Source organism: Neolamprologus brichardi, chromosome 22, assembly GCF_056152115.1.
Source record: "Neolamprologus brichardi isolate AB-2024 chromosome 22, ASM5615211v1, whole genome shotgun sequence".
In the NCBI taxonomy this organism is placed as follows: Eukaryota; Metazoa; Chordata; class Actinopteri; order Cichliformes; family Cichlidae; genus Neolamprologus; species Neolamprologus brichardi.
This window is the reverse complement of record NC_142124.1, coordinates 2,742,131-2,761,160: the sequence shown is the minus strand read 5'-3', so window position 1 is coordinate 2,761,160 and position 19,030 is coordinate 2,742,131. Positions and strand designations below refer to the sequence as shown.

Genomic DNA, 19,030 nt, shown 5'->3' with positions numbered 1-19,030 from the left:
ATCTTTGTTTGTTACAGAAGAAAGTGACAAACACGGTGAGATCAGCTGAATTTAGATGTTAGAAATGATTTCTGCGGCATCGCTGCCTCCCACAGACCTCATCGTCACAGCTGCAGCCCAGGTCGTGGCTGATTTCGGCGTCGGACGGCGGCGACGGTGCCGTGACTTCCTCTGGCATGCTGGGTTGGAAAGGCGGATCTTTCAGCAGGTCGTTCAGACTGCCGTGTGTCCCGTTGTTTGGAACTGGCTTCAATCCCAACAAGTCTAAAGCACGAACAATCAGAGGACACACTATTATAATAGTAATGATAACATTAGTGTTATTATCTAGGCCAGGAGTGTCCACCTCCAGCCCTTTAGAGCTTCCGTCCTGCAGCTTTTAGACGCATCCTTGTTCCGACACACCTGAATCAAAGGAGTGGCTTGTTATCAGGCCTTTGCCAAACTTGATGGCTGAAGAGGTATCCAACCATTTGATTCAGCTGTGTTGGAGTAGGGATGGATCTGCAGGACATTGGCTGTATCCCAACTCAGGGTCTGCAGCCTTAAAGGCCGCATTTTAAGGCCGATTACGTCACAGGGATGCGACGAAGGCTGTCCCAATTCGAAGGCTGCTCGAAATGCGGCCCTCAAATGCGTCCTTCATTTCCCTGAATTTTAAGGACGTGGCGGTGTAGACTTTGTGGCCCAACATATCCCAGAATGCATAGCGCGGCGGTGGGTGTGGATAATTTTGCCGAAAAAAACAGCAGATGAGGGGCGCCCGAAGAGTAAACTTTAAGTACTGAATATTATGTCACTTATTTATGTGCAAATGTTTAATAACGAAGAACATGAAAACATTCCTGTTGGCCACATGTCGGCAAAGTTATGTGACATTAGTGACGTTTGTACTAACTTGGTTTTAAAGCCTTTACTTTAAAATATACGCCGTTCAATAGCTGAGCTTAATCAGAAAATGATCAAAGCTCATGTAGAAACAAACAAACTAATGAACAAAAGATTTTCTCCTTCATTTCTGTCAAACAAAGCTGTATGAAACGTTTCCAGCGGTTAGTATCATGGTTGCTAGGCAACCTGGGCAGCGCAACGGAGGCTAGACCGTCCCATTTCACAAGCCTCGCACTTCCGGCCTTAGCGGTCTTTACGTACGCGGCCCTTGAGGATCGTTGAGGCTGCGTACTTTAAGGCTGCAGACCCTGAATTGGGAAACAGCCAGTAGCTCTCGAGGACTGGAGTTGGACACTCCTGATCTAGACCATATTTTCTGGCATTCAAAAGAAGATAAAAAGAAGAATTCTTACCACACATGACATTGTATAACTCTATATTCTCAAACTCCGGCACCATCTTCTGAAATTTAAAGCTTGGCCCGTGGCCAATAAAGATTGTCTGCATGCAAAAAAGAAGAAACATGTAAAAAAAAATCAAACAGTGAAATCAACTCGTGGAGTTTTCAAACAAACTTTATGAAAAACTATCGTGTGGACATCAGATCAGAGAGATGTACTCCTCATCATGAATTATAAGGTAATAGTCAGCCATGTTTCTTGTCCTTCTCTCAAATTCTACTTTTCTCGAAACAATACTGCGTGTGGAACAAGAAGAAACCTCTGGGGCTGAAAATGAACCTTAGATTCCAAAAGCTGCAGTTCCTTCAGCCACCACTTGATGTCATCATCAAGGGTCAGTCAATCATGGCCTTCTGTGATAAACTGCCCACTTTATAACAGATGGGCTTCTTTACGTTCTTTAACAATCACATCTGTACTGACAACACATCTGTCTTCAACTATTTAAATTCTGTTTACCTACAACTGCTACATGTCAGGCTTTAACTCACCTGGTTCAGCCACTGATCTAGCCCTCATGCTCGTAGAGCTGCTGGTGTTTAACATATTAAGATACTCTGGCTTGCTGTGTGATTTAAAAAATGCTACATGGTAACCTTTGGCTCAGAAAGCCCAAGATGGCGGTACTCATAACGGTATTCAAACAAACCAAGCTTGACGCACGATGCCTTTAACATATAAACACATAAGGAGCAAACAGCAGACACACGAGTACCCTCATGCTGGTTATCTTGTTGTCAAAGCCGTGATCACCGAAGAAACCACACCGAGTCCTCGGTTTTTCTGGCATTTTCCTGCAAACAACAAACATGGAGTCAGAGGTCACTGAAGCTGCCAGTTTCCTTTGTAATCGTCTTATTTTTTCCTCAGACTTGATAAGATCTCGATTTATTGGTAGTTAAAACGCCGTTTATGACCGATTAGAATCACAGGCTACCTGGCAATGTGCCACTTCCTCTCCATCAGCAGATGGACATCCTCAATCCGTCTGTTGTTGGCGTAGTGAAGCCTCTTGGGTAAATCCCGTTTCAGGTATGGCTTGAAGTGCTGAGCTGGCATTTTGCACTGAAACAGTAAACACAAAGGTGAACGACCCCTGCAAACACAGCGAACCGCTGGGCGTCTCCGTTTGCTTTAGGCTGCACTGTGATCGCATACATTTGTTACTTACAGTGAGGTTTGCAACCACAACTTTTGGGTCATCTGGAAATGGAAATTTGAGAAATATAAAGCAGGTTTTGCATCTAAAAAAAAGCACGTGTCACAGTGTGCTATTTAAACGTGCGGACTTACACATGGTCGATTTTGGCTCACGGGGTCGTATTCTGCCCAGCGAGCCAGGGATCAGCATGATCTCGTCTATGTTGAGTGGGTAGCTGCTGAGAAACTCTGTCCTGTCGCAGTGGGCCTCCTCCATCCCTGAGACATAACAGTGACATCTGTAACTTCTCGACACACCTCAGACGTACACAAGTTATGTGACCAAACGTTTCATGCTTGTGGTGCTGACACTGAGAGTAAACGCCAAGTGAAGGAACCTGTGTGTCTTTTAACCCTTTAAGACCTACCATAGAACCAAGTCCGCCAGAGCTTATATTATATGTTTACATGCTGTGGAGCCATTTTTGGGAGCATTTCAAGTTGCTATACATCAATACAACCATTATAGCCCAGATTTTAATAATACGTCTGCATTAAGTGCATAGTGATTACATAAATTGCAGAAAAAGTGCAATAAACTACAAAAAAATTGAAAATCGTTTTTGTTTTTTAACATATATTTCTAGTTAGAGAAATTTAAGAGGTTTATCCCTCAAAACTGTAAATACAAAAAAGTTGCACAAAATAGTTTCCCATCACAGGAAATTTATTTTGAGTGTCTTCATAGTTTTATTTTTGAAATACACCAATTTTTATACACTGCAGGAAAAACGAAAATAAATATTATAATGCAAATTTGCAAAAAAGCAGCATGTGCATCAAAATAAACTATTTCCAGCAGTGCAATATGAGTCCTAAGCATCCCAGAAACCACACAGAAAGTCATAAAGTCAAAGATAACTTTTAAAAACACCAGTATAGGCTCATGAGGCCCTGATGGTAAAAAACTACATTTCCGCAAAATGACGTCACTTCTGGTTTTGGGCAGGTCATGGCGGGCATGCAAAAGTTCGCGCTGACGTCTATTCCAATGTAGGAAGTGTTACAAACAGTTGATCGGATCAGCAAAGCGTGTTTCTGGAATATTATGTTTTTGTTGCTGCAAGTGCTTTTTATGCAGTTTTTGCAAAGCTATATGTGGAAGGAAACTGTGACCAAGGACAAGCTGATGGCATCAGATGTAAGTACAACTCCTCCGGTTTCATATGCAACAAGAATTTTTGCGCTAGCTCACGTGGTTGCAGAGCTACCGGGATTTAAAAATAGTTAAGCAAAACAGAGCGTGCTGCTCTGACCGGCTTTAAAGGGTTAAAAGAACCATGTGACTTTCAACAGTTTTAATAGAGACTATCAAACCTGATGCAACTCATGATTTCTGTGGCCTCCAGAACTAGAAGAGGTCAGATCTAGTGTTTCTTTAATCCTGTCTTCCTTCTCTCACCCTCAACCAATCACAGCAGATGGCCCCGCCCCTCCCTGAGCCTGGTTCTGCTGGAGGATTCTTCCTGTTAAAAGGGAGTTTTTCCTTCCCACTGTCGCCAAAGTGCTTGTTCACAAGGGGCCATCTGATATTTGGTGTTTTCTCTGTAATATTGTCTCTATTCATACAAAAAGCAGTGTGAGGTGTTTGCTCTTGTGATTTGGTGCTACAGAAATAAAAGTGAATTGAATTAAACTAAACTGTAGAAATGTTGAGTCATTTTTGACCAATCCTTTCTTCCATAGCCCTCATATAAAAAGTCTGTGCATAACTTCTTCCTTCCATTGCGAAAATTGGGAACATCCCATCTCAGAGTCATGCTGAAAACTAGTCCATGCATGTGTTGTTTCTGGACTGGACTATTGCGATTGCTCGTTTCCAGGCTGTTTAAAAAAGTTCAGTGAAACCCTTCAAAGTTGATCCAAAGTTGTTGCAGCAAGAGAAATAAAGAGAGATCATATTTCTCCAAAAACACTGGCTCCCTGTCAAGACTGAATTTAAAAGTCTCTCTGGGACGATAAAGCACCATAATTGTATTATTCCAATAGAGTACTTCCATCTCAGGCTGCAACCTAGAAGTAGAAGAACCTTCAGCTATCAGGGCTCTCTCCACTGGAACCAGTTCATACCTGGATCAGGTGACCCTGAAACGTTATTTAGTAATGAGGCTACAGGATCAGGCTGCTGGGGGGCTTTCTGAGCACTTTTCCTTCCTCCCAGTGAAGGAGTAAAGGCTCTAAAGAAGGTCTCTTACTCTGTAAAGGAGCTCTTCCCTCCAAATACAAACATAGAGGACTGTCTAATCATTGCTGCATTTACAAGAACTGTAATAAAAGGGTTAATTAGACAAAATCCTCTGAATTCAGCAGGTTTGTGTGGAGCTCGTACCGTGATCTCCTACAATGATGAGATTGATGCAGCGGTGCAGGTTCATCTGCTTCAGTCCATTCATTAGCTGACCAATGATGTTGTCGATTTCCCTCAGAGGGTTGTCCAGCTGTGGACAATATTTCAATCGAAACCAAAATGATTGATTATTGCATATTATTAATCGCACCTGCAGTGAAGAACTCTTAGAGCATCTTCAGGCCTCGCTCACCTCACTGCTGAGTGGACCCATTCGATGTCCGTAGGCATCGGGCTGCTCTGAGTGGACAGCATAAACATACGGCCTGAAAAGACACGACAAAGGAAACGTTGTGCTGTGAGACACTTTTCATGGAACAGTGATGACTGAACAAGGTAGAAGAAAACATCTCAAGCATCTCACCTGAACGCACAACCAGAGAAGAAACACAAACACCTACTTCACCTGCTGACACACCGAGCTGTACAAACACTCCATGCACGTCACTACCCAGCACTTATCTGCAGCATCCCTTCAGACACCAAGCTACTTTTTGCACAATGCAACAGTAGTTTGCACATTTCCACTGCACTGTCTTGTTTCTGTATCGTCCTGTTCTGTCTGCTGTTTCACTGTCTTGTCTTGTTTTATTGCAATGTTTGCACATTACTCTGTTATATGTCATATGTAGCACCAGGGTCTCTGTACTGTAACACTGTGCATGGTTGAAATGACCATAAAAGCCACTTGACACTTATCAGCTTCTGACCCCAGACTAGCTCTACATACACTTAAATCTGCAGTCTCTTTCTCTCTCTATTTCTCTCTAAATAAACACTTCTGCTTGGAATAAAATAAATACAAATTAGGTTTGCGAATAAAATAAACTTTTAAATTATTGCAGATAGGGATGCACCGATACTGATACTGGTATCGGGTGTCGGGGCGGATACTGTAAAATGTGTGTGTACTCATACTCGTAAAAGTTAACCAATACCATGAACCGATACTAACTTATTTCATTAATCAGAGGGTGGCTTGTCATTTCTGTTGTAGTTTTTTAGATTGGCCACTAGGGGGCCAATTATTATTTTATTTATTATTTATTTTATAATTTTTTATATTTTATTATTTACTTAATAATAATTATTTTGTTTGTTTGTTTACAATATGGACACTCTGCAATAATTTAAAAGTTTATTTTATTCTCAAACCTAATTTGTGTTTATTTTATTCCAAACAGAAGTGTTTATTTATTATTCTGAAAGCTCGAGACAGTGCCAATAGTTCAGTGATATTTTGTAAAATTACAATGTGGAGACTCTGCAATAATTTAACAGAAGTGCTTATTTTTCACTTGAAATTTTTTTGTGGTCATTTTTATTAAGATTTTATTTTTTATCGGCAGGGAATATAATAAAACCTGTCTTCTAATTAATTGTATTTGTGTGTGTGTGTGTGTGTGTGTGTGTGTGTGTGTGTGTGTGTGGTAGAAGTATCGTTTTTTGTACTCTGTATCGGCAAGTACTCAGATCCAAGTATCGTATCGTATCAGTTTGAAAAAATTGGTATCGTTGCATCCCTAATTGCAGAGTGTCCATATTGTAAACAAACAAACAAAATAATTATTATTAAATAAATAATAAAATATAAAAAATTATAAAATAAATAATAAATAAAATAATAATTGGCCCCCTAGTGGCCAATCTAAAAAACTACAACAGAAATGACAAGCCACCCTCTGATTAATGAAATAAGTTGGTATCGGTTCATGGTATCGGTTAACTTTTACAAGTATGAGTACACACACATTTTACAGTATCGGCCCCGATACCCGATACCAGTATCAGTATTGGTGCATCCCTAACATGTATCCTTTTTTAAATATTATTTCCAGTTGTAATTTCACACATTTTGACAATCCTCTGATCCTGATTCTGATCCTGCTTGCACAGACCATCGACCACATAATCATCAAATCAACACACAAACTTTGACATGAGAGAAACTTTACACGAGTGCTGCAGTTTTGTTTAGTAAGTAATAAGATATGGACGCACCTGACATCATCAGGCAAGTGCAGCCAGTGTAAGATGGTCAAAATCCTCCTTTCAAGAGGAATCACCCTGAAAACAAGAATCAGCTGATGATTAAAATGTTAATGACAAAACCTGCGTGACGATCACTTTTTATTCTGTCATCGAATAACTGAGGCTGATGGTTTGAATGTAAATCAGCAGATGAACACGCCGTTTTGTTCTGACTGCTCGGACTCGTCAATGGCCTTTGTTGTGACGGACTGTGTAGGAGTATTGTCCCATTGTCTGTCTGTCTCAGGATGTGACTAGTGCGCATCTTCATGTGTAGCCCTCGTGATCATTGAGTCATGCAGATACTCGCTGACATGAACCTGTCTGCTTCGTGCCTGTCGGTCGAGCTGGGCTCGGTCATCGGGTCAAATCAAAATCAAAAGCTCCTCTTTTACGTCCGTGTTGTTCAGACTTAATAACAGTTTGTAGTTAATTACACGAAGCATCAGAGAAGCACTGTTGCTCGATGTTGTCACACATTTTCATACTTGCTTTTTAAAATTAAAATCTTTGACTCTACCCAGTATCCCGTTATCATTTCTCTTCTCCTCACTGCTTCAGACTCAATCTTCAAGAGTTTTTCAGCTACTGAAGTGTATTTTTATTATTTCTCCTCAAAGATTGAGTTTTATTTATTTTAGTGCATTATTGTGTTATTTGGCAAGTAGAAAGATTTCACCACAATGAACAACAGCTTCACCAGCGTCCACATCATGTCTCCTTTCTGTACTGTTTCCCTAAATTGGCAATATCCTCGGCAACATCCACACCTAAGCCACTTCCCCAGCCACAGACTGGCATCCAGGGTGTACCCAGCTGTTTGCCCCATGAAACGAGTCATAGGCTCCAGCCCCACTTATCCCTGAGGGGGCATTTTATTAAGGCTACGTCCACACGTACACGGGTATTTTTGAAAACTGAGATTTTCCGTTTTCATTTTAAAAAATAATCCCGTCCACACGTAAAGGCAGAAATGAAGGAAAACGCTGCTAGGAACATGCCAAAGCAGCAGGTGGCGCTATATTCCTAACCGTGCAGAAATGTTGGCCAATCAGAAGTCTAGAAGCCTCGGTGGGAAATAGTAAACAAAGCTGGGGCATAGAAGCAGAACCGAGTCGTATGTGTGGAGGGACAGTAACTGTGTGTGTATAAGTAAGCATTTAAACACTGCAGAGAGAACAATTAACAGTAAGAGTATTGTAGAAATTCATTTCACCGAAACAATAACGTGGCGCACAGTGTGACGTCAAAAAGGCGCACACCTTTGACGCTGCGTTTTTCTCGTCCACACGTAAATACAAAACAGAGTTTTCAAAAATATTCACCCTGGCCGGAGTTTTTACAAATCTCCGTTTTCAGTGACCAAAAACGCCGTTTACGTGTGGACGAAAGGTACAAACGCAACAAAAAAATCTGCGTTTTCAAAAATACCCGGGTACGTGTAGACGTAGCCTAAGAGAGATGTCTGAGGCCATCGGACATTTAAAGAAAATCAACACAAAATATATCAAGAATGTATAAGTGGTGCAGGAAAAGTGGCTCCTCAGTAACGTCTGATATCTAAAGCTACTGAAAAACATTCCAGTACTAACTTAAGTACCAAGGCCAGAAGAACGTGCCTGGTTTCACTCCTTGTTTCTCAGCGGTGATCCAGATCTGAAAAAAAGAAACAAAAGGAGATGAAATCCAGAAATCCAACGGTCCTCTTAAAGTGTTATAAGTGACCTTAACACAATACGTAAGCTCTTCAAATCTATGGAGAGAAAACGTTGACAAAATGGTCACAAATGTGTTCAATATTCTCAGGATTTTGCGTCACTCTGCGTACTTACAAATGTTGTTCCAGCACACGTACAAACACCAACATTTAAAGAAGCACGCTTTTTTACATTTGCATTTTATGCTTTAAGAGCTACGCCTGCTTTTTGTCCTGCACTGGACTCTAGACTGGACTCACAGGCTGTCCGCCCCACCAGCGGTGGTTCAGTTTCTCTCTGGAACGCAGTGTGAACGTGGCGTTAAAGTCCGGGTCATACATGGTGTTCCCCACAATCCCGTGGGACTCTGGGTACAGGCCCTGCAGACAGATGGCACATTTACTGTTTTAAAAACGAGTCCTACGCTTGAGTAGCAACACGAGCGCAGTGTAAGGGCATTTTGAACATACTGCAAACATTTGTGTTTGCTCATTCTTCAGACAGAGTACTCATTAACAGACTAGCTTTACTGTAACTTCTGAACCATCCGTTAAATATGCTGGCTCACTTACCGTGGCTAAGGTGTACAAATTTGGAAATGTTTTCGATGGGTAGACTGGTCGCATGTACGGCGTAGACGTACCACATCCTCCTGAGGGGAAACAACAGGTAACTTTTTGTTACATTTTGCATTTTAAAAAGTAAAGAGTTGTGAAAGCTGCATTTTACAGGATGATACAAGCAACCAGGCTATATGTTTGACTCATCAAAAAGTAAATAAAGGTCATACAGAAACTGTTGGCTCTGTAAAAATCACTTAAATACAGATGAGGTTAAAAAGAAGACATACTGAGTTTATGAAGGTTTGGGATGACAGACTGGTCCTTCTTCAGGTAGGAGGCTCTGAACCCATCGAGCGAGAGCATGATGAGAGGAGGACGGATGAAGCTGAGAAGCACAAGAATGACAAAGTTGATTGATCTGGCACCGGTTCTGACATAAACGGTAGTAACCAGACCGAAAAGCAGCGCACATTTCGGTGCTTTATTTTCCTGAGCTGTGATACACTTTGGATTCTAGCCAATCATTTTACGTTTCCGAGGATAGTAGGCGGGTCCAGGTACGTACGTTCTTTTAGAGCAGAGCTACAGATTAAAAATGCCCAAGGCGAAGCGGTCAAAGTCTGGCTGTACTTCACAGCAAAAGATGCAAACTCAGCAGCTGCAACAAGTGCTTTAAGCTGATACTGTGATACTGTGTGATAATGCATGTAAGGTGAACTAGCAAACATCATCATAGCTACATGCGGCTGTCTTCTTGTTTGATGGCAGATACTCCCTTCACCCTGGACAAAAAGGCTAAAATGACCAAAGAAAAAGTGGAAAACAGTTAAACATGAGAGGTTTTTGGACAAAGTTTCTGTTTTTTCCATTGTTTAAGCTGCTTCCAGCCAAGAGTGATACCATATATGCCCCATAGCTGCAGAAAAGGCTAACATTGTTATCTTTTTACAAAAAAACAGCTGAACATGAGAGGTTTTTGGACCAATTTTGTGTTCTCCATTCTTTAAGCACTGTTTAAGCACCGGCACCGTTTCAAAAGTACCGGTTTGGCACCGGTATCGGATAAAACCTAAACGATACCCATCCCTACTCCATGGAGTTTGCATCTTCTCCCCATGTTTGTGTGGCTTCTCCCCGGGTACTCCAGCTTCCTCCCACAATCCAGAGACATGCACTTAGTGGGGATAATTGGCAACTCTAAATTGCCCATAGGTGTGAACGCGGGAGTTAATGTGAGTGCAAATGGTTGTCGGTCTCTGTGTGTTAGACGGGCGACCTGTCCAGGGTGTACCCTGCCTCTCACCCTGAGACAGATGGGATAGGCTCCAGCACCCCCACGACCCTGAAAAAGGATAAGCGGATGGATGGTTGGTCATCGATCTTACCCTGCAGGGCATTCAGGACTCTTGATGTCCTCGCATTCTTCTTGCAGCCATGAAGTCTCACCTTGTGAGGAAACCACAGTACATCACATGCTTTACAGTAAATTTAATCTCCATGTCACTTGGTTAAAAATGATACTGATATGTACCTTTGCACATGGACTTGTAATTTGAGCAGCAGTCTCCTTTTTCCAGACAGTCCTCTGAGCAGTGGCAGGCATGGTCTTCGTTCCTCTCCTCCCCACAACGTTCCGGTTTGCATTCAAAGCCTCCCTCTGAGCACAAACAGGAAGTCAGTTCATTGATTATTTCTGTGTGTGAAAAATAACATTTTCACAGGATTCTCTGCAGTTCTTTGAAAATCTCAGCACATGCAATGATTCAGCAGCTTGTAGAAGCAACTTCAGCAGCAGTAACCTAAGTTAGTCTGGTCCACTGGTCCACTGGTCCACTCGTCTTTGCAACACTGCTCCAGTTGACTGAGGTTGATGGTTATTTGTTTGTGCACAGATCTCTTAATGATCTTTTTCTTCTTCGGTATATTCAGATAGAACTTTGCAGACCTAATCTGTGCTGCCATGCTCCTTCTTAAAGATTAGAGTCCTATCCTGGCACAATATCATAAACTTTAACATTTAACATGTGAATGAAATGAATCATTTGAGGCCTCTGAGCTCCAGCTCTTGTTCTGTTTTGGGGGGTTTTGCAGTTAGCCTGAGCAGAGACTTCCACTCCTGGGAAGATGGTGACATCGTGATGAGATATACACAGTGTTGGGAAGGTTACTTTTAAAATGTATTGCATTACAGATTACAGAATACAGAATACATGTCCCAAAATGTATTCTGTAACGTATTCTGTTACGTTACTCAATGAGAGTAACGTATTCTGAATACTTTGGATTACTTAATATATTATCATGCTGTTTACAACTACATGAATGTACTATTGCTGTGATTTATTACTGTTACTGAAGGTCCGCGGCTCCGAACCGTAGTAAAGGGACCTCTGGCTAATACGGTGGGTTCTGTGTCGGCTCGTAGCTGAAAACTAGCTTTACTTTGTTGTCTGGGTCAACTTTGCTAGCAGAGACAGAGAGAGGCGTTGAAAGGCTGCTCCAACAGAACTTATTGTTTCAGAGGAAAACACGAACACGGTGTACAGTCGAGTCTTAATAGCTTACTTACAGCTGGGCTCGTCAGGCTCTCTTCTTGGCTGCAGTGGTTATTATTATATTTACATGCTTCCAGCTCCCATTTCTGCTCGATGACAGCTCGTACTTTTCCTTTTTCTCCCTCCCTCGCTCACAGACACATAACGGGTATGGCAGTCCATTCTCCCTGCAGCACGGACTACACTGCCTATGATGCTACATTCTTTAGAGCTATACCTGTAGCATTCTGCCTGTTAGCTTAGCACAACAACAACAACAGGCGCTCTCTCACCCAGGAAACACGCAGAGAGAGAGAGCGTAGCCCTGTAACCATGGCAACCGTAACGCTGCCTGGAACAACAGAACGTAGCTGTCAAACAAAACCCAAACAGTCCTGACCCGCCACAATATGAAACAGGGAAGTACCGCCGTGTAATCCATTTATTTCAACAAAGTAACTGTATTCTAAATACCACCTTTTTAAACGGTAACTGTAACGGAATACAGTTACTCATATTTTGTATTTTAAATACGTAACGGCGGTACATGTATTCTGTTACTCCCCAACACTGGATATACATACATGCATTTGATTAGCAGCACCAAGCTGCTTCCTACCTCATTAATTCAGATGAAAGCAGAAACACATCAGCGTGCTGCATCATAACGTTACTCTTTCTGGCTCCGTTTAAGACTCTCTTGTGTTTTTTTCCTTTCATCCAGGCGTTTACAAAACTTCTGAAGGAATGTGTTGTCATGTACAAAGTTTTCACAAAACTCTGGTATTTGTAAAGTTTCCTGAGACACTAAACGATGCTGAACCGTCACACAGCCTGGTTAGTAGGTGTGAACGACATTAAAAACGACTTTCAGCTGTTCCCTTATTCACAGCACATAGTGCTCTGTGTTTGATTTGGCATCTCAAAGGATTTTTGTCACAAAGTCCAAGAGTCTCCTCGTTCTGCAGAAACCCATCCAGCAATCAGACTCCTGGACAGCACGTTCACTCCATTCACTGATCGTTAGCCATGTGGTACTAACTCTACAGAGCTTGTTGATTAAACCATTGTGTTACTGAGCCTTGAAAGTACTGCAGTGTCTCTGTGGGTCCATGACCATCTCAGGCTGCGCATTCGCCTCCAGCAGCCTCGACAGCTTGTTCAACTTTAGCTAAATTCTGCCGAGTTCAGCTGCCTCTGAGCCCCGTTCCACTGTTTAACTGTCTTCTCCCAACCAACGTTTTCAGATCTCAGATCTCTGTTGCATAACAAAGGGTCCTAAAATGTGTTACAGATGATCCATACCCAGGCAACGCTGACTTTTTATTTTAAAAAGAAGACCCACAAGAAGCTCATGGTTGCTGAAATCATTTGAAGATTTTTTTAAATGTTCCAGTTGTTTACTTCATGTTTTCAAGATGAACGTACAGTTATCTGTGATGCAACCAAATTAAATTAGCATCAGATGAAAATTAACATTTTGGCTTTTGTTAAATGTCCCTGTGTTACAAGAGAAAGTGCTCCTCCCGAGCTTTTAGACACTATATGAAGCATAGGTAAATATCTATACTTTAAATATTAGACAGCTCTGATTGGCTGTTACACATCTCTAAACTGCTTTTAAGGGTTTACATTGTCAGCTCGATGCAGTTGACCAAGAGCCACAGACTGGGTAAGAAAACAGGAAGTGAAGAAACGAATAGAGACGTGAGCGAGTGTGCAGAAGACTGACCTGTTTTCAGGCAGTGCTCGTCAAAGTCAGAGCAGCAGCTGTAGTAGGTTTTGCAGAGATTGTCACATCTGCATCCCGGAGGGCTGGCCACCTCCAGCTCAAAGCACCTCCCCTTACAGGAGCCCGCTGAGCTGACCCACTCTGAAATGACTGCAGGGAGGGGAAGGGCCCACATACAACGTTTACCAAGTATAATGGTGTACAGCTCTGATATAAAATGTGTTTTTATGTCTTTAAGCAAAATCAAGGAGTCACAGTACACAAGTTCTAGCTCGGTTTGCCTCCATAACAGTCGTTCAAGGTACATTCAAGTAATTTTCCTTTAACATTTTTTGTCATCTAGATTTTCGATGTCAAAACTCTCCTGTTGATGTGAAGTTAAAGTTAAATAAATGCAACTCGTTCCTGCTTGAAGTTTTGTTCACATTGGTCCAGCCATTAAGGAGGAAACATGTACATACAGATATATATTCACACATATGCTGCTATGATTAGAGTGAGAAACCAAACACCAACAGTGTGCCTGCAGCTACTAGCTCATGTTTTTTCTAGCTTTGATGCTTTGATGTAACTTGATACACATTTTAAACATCGATGTCATTTTGGTCAAAATGCAGAAATAAAAGTTTCCACCATATTTGATCCCATCAGTCTTCAGCTCAGCTATAAGACTTTTCTTTCTGAACTCAACAGCCCATAATAAGCGTTGCTAAGACATCGAGTGTGTTCTCACTTTTAGTATGAGACGGCGGGTTGTCTCCTCCCTCTGAAGGTCGGCTGGCTTGAAACACATAAGCTCTGCTGACATCAACGCCCCACAGACAGAACACAACCACTACCTGCAGAACACCAGAGACCATTACTTTTTAACACATTTCCACTCCTCAAGGTCAAAGGTCAGGCTGGGAGCATCTCTACAGCTTTAGGATCCTGCTCAGCAAATCCTTACAAGTACTGATGTTTTCCAAAGTACGATTTAAAACCCAGATTTAAGGAGAAAGCAGCTCAGAGTGGTAACGGGAGCTTTGGTTTATGCAGCTCCAATGATTTTATAGGTTTAATTACACCAGGGGTAGGCAACGCCAGGCCTCGAGGGCCGGTGTCCTGCAGGTTTTAGATCGCACCCTGTGTCAGCACACCTGAATCAAATGATCAGTTCATTACCAGGCCTCTGGAGAACTTCAAGACATGTTGAGGAGGTCATTTAGCCATTTGAATCAGCTGTGTTTGATCAAGCACACATCTAAAGCCTACAGGACACCGGCACTCGAGGCCTGGAGTTGCCCACCCCTGAATTACACAATCATGCAGTTGGACACTTTCTTGCTTAAATAAGTACGACTTTCCCTGAAGAATCAACTAGATGGCAACTTTGTTGCTCAAAGATCTGTTAATGATGAAGCCTAAACAGTTGTGCACGTTGCTGTGCCATGTGCACCAGGTGCACTTTTACACCCACATACAGTTGCAGACGTTGACCTGATGTCTCCACTTTTCCCCAAATAATAATAAAAAAGATTCACACAGATTTACATATTCAGAGTTTCCTTCTTCCATTACGATGTTTATTACTATTCAATATTTTAGACAATAAAAACACTCAAATTAGTAGAAATCTTACATGAAGTAACATAAGTGAAGCATAAGTTAGACCATGACCTGAACACCGAGTTTAGAAACAAATGTTTGATCTGAAATGTGACTCACATCCGCGGCTCACAGATCACGTTTGGCCTTGACAGACAGTTTGGACTCTGCAGGTCAACCTCATGCGTGTCATGTGTCAGCGGCGGTAACATTTCTGTGCCGTATCAGGCTCACACAACACTTGTTATAAAGTCCCAAAGTAGCCCAATTAGGTCCAGATGTGTCTGGTAACTGGATATTTTCTGTCAACTCAGCATGTGGCCAGATGTTAGATGTACTGTGACTTCTCCTCCACACTACAGCTGTCACAATCTATGTCAATACAGCGCCGTGACTTGTGGATCGTGTCAGAGTGCTCAAGGTTGCCAAAATCAGTATGTTATCCGGGTATTTTGACGTCAACTCAGTGCGGACTGGTGTGTTCTTTAAACTCTGACGATCCAGTGACTGATGACTGATTCAGGTATAATTCATTTTGAATATATTGCGGTTGCTAATTTCAATTCATTCTAAAATGAATGATGATAGAAGTGATGATGGTGATCAAACCCACGTCCTGAAGGACGGACACGGGAGTGATCCACGGCGGAAGCGTTAACCTAAAGCGTTTGCTTACCTTTACCTCCCACAGGTAAACAAATCTGCGGCATTGTTGACAATGAGCTGTTCCAGGCTATCCATCATCATCATCATCATCATCTGTCCCGGCGTGAGTCAGACAAAAATAACAGCAGCAGTCACCGCTGCTGCATAATTGATACTTCTCAGACTTATGTAACGCCTTCTTTCTTAAAGTGAAGCTTCCAGGTTTGCGCGTTTGCGCTGATATGAGGCGCGGAGCGACTGTGTCGCTCTCAGGTCGATACATCTGCAGCCCTGCGATCTGTTCAGAGGGCAGGCGGGGCGGAGCTGGGAAACACTTTAAATGAAGCGAAAACGACACAACGCTGCAATCAAACCAACAAAACTGTCACAGTCTTACCGTACCAAGTTTCCCAGGAGCATTTTCCGCAGAGTCGCTCTACTTCTGAAAGATGTGACCAACGTCCGACAGAAGGTCCTCAGTGCACCTCCGCAGATCGATGAGGCACAGCGCAGGCTCCAACTCTCTCCCTCTCTCTCTCTCTCTCTCCACTTGTTTGCCTTTGCTCGCTCTCTCTCTCTCTCTCTCTCTCTCTCTCTCTCTCTCTCTCTCTCTCTCTCTCTCTCTCCCCCCCTCTCTCCCCCCCCTCTCTCTCGGTGATCCAATAGGAGATGAAGTAATGGTAACAGCTGCGCTGTGGTACAAGAGAGCGTCAGGTCGGGGTGACGCTCCGGAGTCCGACACAGTCAGCAGCATTGAAGCGATCAGAGAGAGAGGGAGGGAGGGGGGAGGAGGGGTGTGTGTGGGGGGCACTCACGGGGAAAATAAATTGTATAATCTTTGATCCTGAACGTTTACTGTCTAAAGGAATATGGTGGTTTCATTAATATTGATTTCTGTGAGGTTGATCAAACTGTTGTAATAAGCGCTGACAGCTGAGATTTAAAGCTCTCTGTAGCTGCTGTGGAATAAGAAAAGTTGCATAACAAAGCAGTTTTGAATTTTCCTGAGAAATGTTGCACTGAGTCAAAGTCCCAAACTGACTGTATGCTGTCTTATCAAATGCTTAGCGTTGCCTAATGACTGGTGATGAAATCTGAGCAATGCACAGTGACTGTGAGCTGACGGTTCAGAAAAACAGAAAGCAGTTCCAGCTTCACCACATTTTCAGTCTTTATTGGAATACTGAAAATCATCTGAAAATACCAGCAAACTGGAAAATCCACAGGACGGGGTTTTTGAAGCTCTGTCAAACTTTAAAAGTTCATATTTCCTTTTAACACAAACAGTAGGTGGAGCTGAACATTGGTTATTTCTTAAAATGAATTTTGGCTAAAGCAGTAAAACAGAGCTGAGGTCTGCCACGTCACTCAGCGAGGATACTCCCTGCATGAATACACTTTATGTTCTGTCTGCAAATGTCCCAAAGCAGCCAAAGCCCATGACTTTCAACAGGAAAGTACTGCAGTGCATAACGATGGGCTTTCCACAGTCATCTGTGTAAAGACTTGGGCAGCGAGGGCTTGTAAAGTAAACCTGTTTGCCTCAGATTTGAGTTTTTGGGGGTTTTCTTTTACTGTGAAATTCACAAACCTCAGGAATAATTCACCAGTGCACAATCATCCCTCAGGTTCCTCTTTGTTCACAGAAGAAGGTAGAGTTTCATCCAGGATGTGGCACCACCACACCAGATGTGGAAATGAGCTCTGTCCATCGTGCGTCTTAGGTGGCGAGGAGGGCGGCGTTCCACTGGATGTGCTGGAGCGATTCTTAGTGTTTTATTTAGAGATCAGAAGAAAAACATGGTTGCAAATTAGCAGAACGTGTGCACTGATATTCCCGCCTGCTACCACACAACAGCAGCCGTGTGTGCAGAACCACGTCGGGTAAAGACGAGAAACGTTTGGATTTGTGTTCGTGAGACACCTCAGAGGGCATTTCATAAGTTTCCTTTACTTTAGACACACGTGCTCAAATTTCAGCGGAGAGGTCAGAGGTCATGTGCTGCAGGTCGACATTTATTGACTTGTTCAAGGACATCAAACATCAGCGTACTCTCCTGTTTTTCTTTTGTTTTTATTTGCTGAACAAAGAAAGTCTTTTGTGTTTCAGTGAATGTGAATCTACTTGAAATTCATGGCAGAACATAATAAATGATTAATGGCCAAAACTTATAAACACACGTAAACATCTAAGGGACTTTGTATCACAGAGGGTGCACATGTCAGCCGGAGACAAAAGGCTGATCCAGCATCAGAAGCTCAGCCTCCGTCTCTCTGACTGAAATGACTGAAAGCTCAAAGACACCTGAAGCCTGCAGCGTACCAACCCAGCGCAGCCAAATCATGTGATTCACATGTTAGACAAACAGCAGGACGAAGACACGACACTACGAAGAGAGCGCCGTTAGTCAAAGCTGTCTCTGCACTCCCTCTAATGGCGCCCTTGTACGGCGGGCGAGAGGCTTCAGAAGATGTTTATCTGTCAGGCTGGATGATCACCACAGAAAGTCACAGCTCAGCCATGTTTAACAGCACATGCAGCCTTTCAAAAGGCTCTGCTCTCACTGACAGTCTGCTGTTGGGGCGTACTGGGGGAAGGGAGCTCTCCGGGCTTTGAAATGGATCTGTACGTCCATCCCCTCGGGGGGGAACATCCTCGTCTTACAAAGACCACACACAGACATAAACAGTCACATATGCATGGGCACGCACTCAAACAGAGGCAGCGTGCCAGAAGCACACACGGCGGTTTTCATGGACAAGAAGACAAAAGACAAAACATTTGAGAACATTTTAAGAAACTGCGCCTCATTCGTGGTTGATTCTGAGCCAAGCTTTGATGCTTCGGCGGGCTGATGGCGGTCAGGCCGCAGCTTGAATTTCAAAGCACCTGGACAAACCACAGCAGCAAAACCAGTGAGATTCGATTAGATGGAACTTTATTAAACCCTCGGGTGGGTTCCTCCGGGAAATTCAGTTTCCAGTAGCACCGACAGAAGTTTAATGTTACAGATATAATAAAGGGGAGTGTGCATAAGCATAAATATACCATATGTACACATATATAATCCATATAATATGGATAATGTGGATGTGGAGGTGCATGAGGCTCAAAAACATCCACTTCTTGTGTACAAGCATTTTATTTCATTCTTCAGGTCACCAGGCGCCTGCTGCCGTAGGCTGAGGATGGCTGGATATTTAATTACCCTGCTCATCCCAGTATTTGAGTGCACGATGAAAATATTCAAAAGACTTTGCAGACATGCAAATATAAACAAATACACATGAAAACTTTGCAGGTTTTTTGGATTTCAACACTATTCAAATCTTCAAACATGA

At 42.7% G+C, this 19,030-nt stretch overlaps 1 protein-coding gene across 1 annotated transcript in view; it reads right to left on the bottom strand.

Moving 5' to 3' along the window:
- enpp2l (ectonucleotide pyrophosphatase/phosphodiesterase 2-like) overlaps positions 1-16,221 on the bottom strand; it is a 42,491-nt gene extending 26,270 nt beyond the window's left edge. The window contains exons 1-18 of the mRNA XM_087835213.1: positions 16,091-16,221; positions 14,190-14,295; positions 13,457-13,606; positions 10,722-10,847; positions 10,576-10,636; positions 9,478-9,575; positions 9,200-9,279; positions 8,888-9,007; positions 8,531-8,586; positions 6,901-6,966; positions 5,093-5,165; positions 4,882-4,990; positions 2,646-2,771; positions 2,524-2,555; positions 2,290-2,417; positions 2,068-2,146; positions 1,305-1,392; positions 98-264 (exon numbers count right to left, since the gene is read on the bottom strand). Of these exons, the coding sequence (XP_087691339.1) occupies positions 98-264; positions 1,305-1,392; positions 2,068-2,146; positions 2,290-2,417; positions 2,524-2,555; positions 2,646-2,771; positions 4,882-4,990; positions 5,093-5,165; positions 6,901-6,966; positions 8,531-8,586; positions 8,888-9,007; positions 9,200-9,279; positions 9,478-9,575; positions 10,576-10,636; positions 10,722-10,847; positions 13,457-13,606; positions 14,190-14,295; positions 16,091-16,108 (1,683 nt within the window). The 5' untranslated portion in view covers positions 16,109-16,221. The remainder of the gene's footprint in view (positions 1-97; positions 265-1,304; positions 1,393-2,067; positions 2,147-2,289; positions 2,418-2,523; positions 2,556-2,645; positions 2,772-4,881; positions 4,991-5,092; positions 5,166-6,900; positions 6,967-8,530; positions 8,587-8,887; positions 9,008-9,199; positions 9,280-9,477; positions 9,576-10,575; positions 10,637-10,721; positions 10,848-13,456; positions 13,607-14,189; positions 14,296-16,090) is intronic.
- Between the last annotated feature and the right edge of the window lie 2,809 nt (positions 16,222-19,030).